The sequence below is a fragment of the Kryptolebias marmoratus genome, linkage group LG16, assembly GCF_001649575.2.
Source record: "Kryptolebias marmoratus isolate JLee-2015 linkage group LG16, ASM164957v2, whole genome shotgun sequence".
NCBI classification, from domain to species: domain Eukaryota; kingdom Metazoa; phylum Chordata; class Actinopteri; order Cyprinodontiformes; family Rivulidae; genus Kryptolebias; species Kryptolebias marmoratus.
Genome location: NC_051445.1, coordinates 31,690,633 through 31,692,707, shown reverse-complemented (window position 1 = coordinate 31,692,707; position 2,075 = coordinate 31,690,633). Strand labels below are relative to the sequence as shown.

Sequence of the window (2,075 nt, the reverse complement as noted above, 5' to 3'; positions counted from 1 at the left end):
TTTCATACATTTTAAGTTACATTTATTAGCTACAGAAAAACTTGCAAAATAAAATATAATTTAAAAAAATCAACACATTAAGTGAGCAGTAAAAAAACTAACAACAACAAAAATCTTAGACGAGATAAAGTTCATGGGATCCTTTCAGCTCTTAATGTACTGGAACTTAGGATTTTTATCTGTAAAAAAAGAAGAATTATTCAGATTAACACAGAGCATAGCTTTCAGTCCGTACACTTCATGAAATACACAGAACCCTTTAAACAAGAGCTCTTTTAGTAACTGAAAACAATGTGAGTTTGTTAAATTAAACAGCAGAATGAAGCTGCAGAAAGGTCACATTTATTTTCAGTCAGTAAGAGTGAGTCTGTTTGTGTCTACCCACCTGTTTGTCCTCTGCAGACAGAACACCCTGGACTGATACCAGCTGGTACTGTCGGTGCTTTAGGTTTCGAGGGAACTTCCTGATGAGACGGACCGCTGTGGTCCAAGTGTCCCTGCTTAGCAACTTCCTGATGTCTGACATTGAAGAACCAGGATCCAGGAGAAGGAGGCAAAAGCTTCCATTCTTCTTCTGTTCAAAACCCACAACAGAGCGGCTGTGACCTGAAAACCACACAGGTCAGACAGGAAGTGGTACCAGAATTACACTGTTTTTAGATACAACAGAAAGTGTAGCCTGTGTTATACTGTTTTCAGGAGGAACAGGAAGTGGTAGCTGTATTACATTGTTTTTAAGGGGCAATAGCTTTTACAGATGCACAACTCCTTGTTCTGTGGACACATTCTCCGCTATGGGCTGTGGATCTCTGCATTTCCTTCAGAGTGGACATGGGCTACTTGGTTGCTTCTTCAATTAATGCTCTCCTTGCCTGGCCTATTAATTTAGGTAAACAGTAGGGTTGGGCATCTCTGGTCAGTGGACAATATGATACACTGCCCACAATTCAGTTCATTAAAGATATATGAGCAGTAAAAACCAATACAACGCAACACGATTAAGCCACTAATCATGATACAGTTAATTATAATGCTCACATGATACAGATGAGTATGTCCACAAGCTGGGGGCGATTGTGGCTCAGTGGTTAGAGCAGTCATGGAGGTTTGATTCCACCCAGGTCCCTGGGCAAGACACTGAACCCCCCCGCAGTCCAATGTGTGCCCCATTGGTGTATGAATGTGATCTAAAGCACTGACTCTATAGGATGATTTATTCAGGTTAGCTTTGTAGAGATTTAGTAAAGTGCTGTGTGGATGGGTAAATGGGGGCAGGTTGTGTTGTGAAGCACTTTGAGTGGTCTGGTTGGCTAGAAAGGCGCTATGTAAGTACAGTCAATTTAGCTTTGACATTGTAACTTGTCAAAATCTGCAATTCATACAGTTGTCAAAACATAACAAATAATTTGTAGCATGGAATGATCTGTGTAAGAAAAAGAAAAAAAGGTATATCTAGAGCCTTTTGAAGACTGTCTTCTGACACCATGAAGCTACAACTGATTCGCATCCTCTGCCAGAAAAATCTGTTTTTCCATTGTACTGTCTCAGCACGACTCACCTCACCCTATCTCAGTTCTTCAGTCTCTGTGATTTTCTATACAACTAATTGCTGTCTCGATGTGGGTGGGTGCTCATAGCACGGCCGCCCGAAACATTTCTGCAACAGTTTCCAAAAATTCCACAGCTGAGTCGAGATCACCTTCCCTCCACTGGTCTAACTTCTATTTGGTCTAACTTCTCTGGAATTATGTTGTCATCCAACAAGCACAGAAACATCTGCACCTCCTCATAGTACCACATGTTGGTTTACCATCCATCCATCTTCTTCCTCTTATCTGGGGTCTGGTCGCGGGGGTAGCACCCTAAGCAGGGAGACCCAGACTTCCCTCTCCCCAGCCACTTGGGCCAGCTCCTCCGGGGGAATCCCAAAGCGTTCCCAGGCCAGCTGAGAAACATAGTCCCTCCAGCGTGTCCTGGGTCTTCCTCTGGGCCTCCTCCCGGTGGGACGTGCCCGGAAGACCTCACCAGGGAGGCGTCCAGGAGGCATCCTCACCAGATGCCCGAGCCACCTCAAC

General features: G+C 43.9%; 1 protein-coding gene across 5 annotated transcripts in view; it reads right to left on the bottom strand.

Moving 5' to 3' along the window:
- The window catches only part of zufsp (zinc finger containing ubiquitin peptidase 1), an 18,447-nt gene continuing 16,372 nt past the window's right edge, over positions 1 to 2,075 (bottom strand). For all 5 annotated transcript variants that reach the window (XM_017438488.3, XM_025002056.2, XM_037980568.1 and 2 more), the window contains 2 exons: positions 386 to 606; positions 1 to 179 (listed from right to left, as the gene is read on the bottom strand). In XM_017438488.3, coding sequence (XP_017293977.1) covers positions 132 to 179; positions 386 to 606 — 269 coding nt within the window. In that variant the 3' untranslated portion in view covers positions 1 to 131. The remainder of the gene's footprint in view (positions 180 to 385; positions 607 to 2,075) is intronic.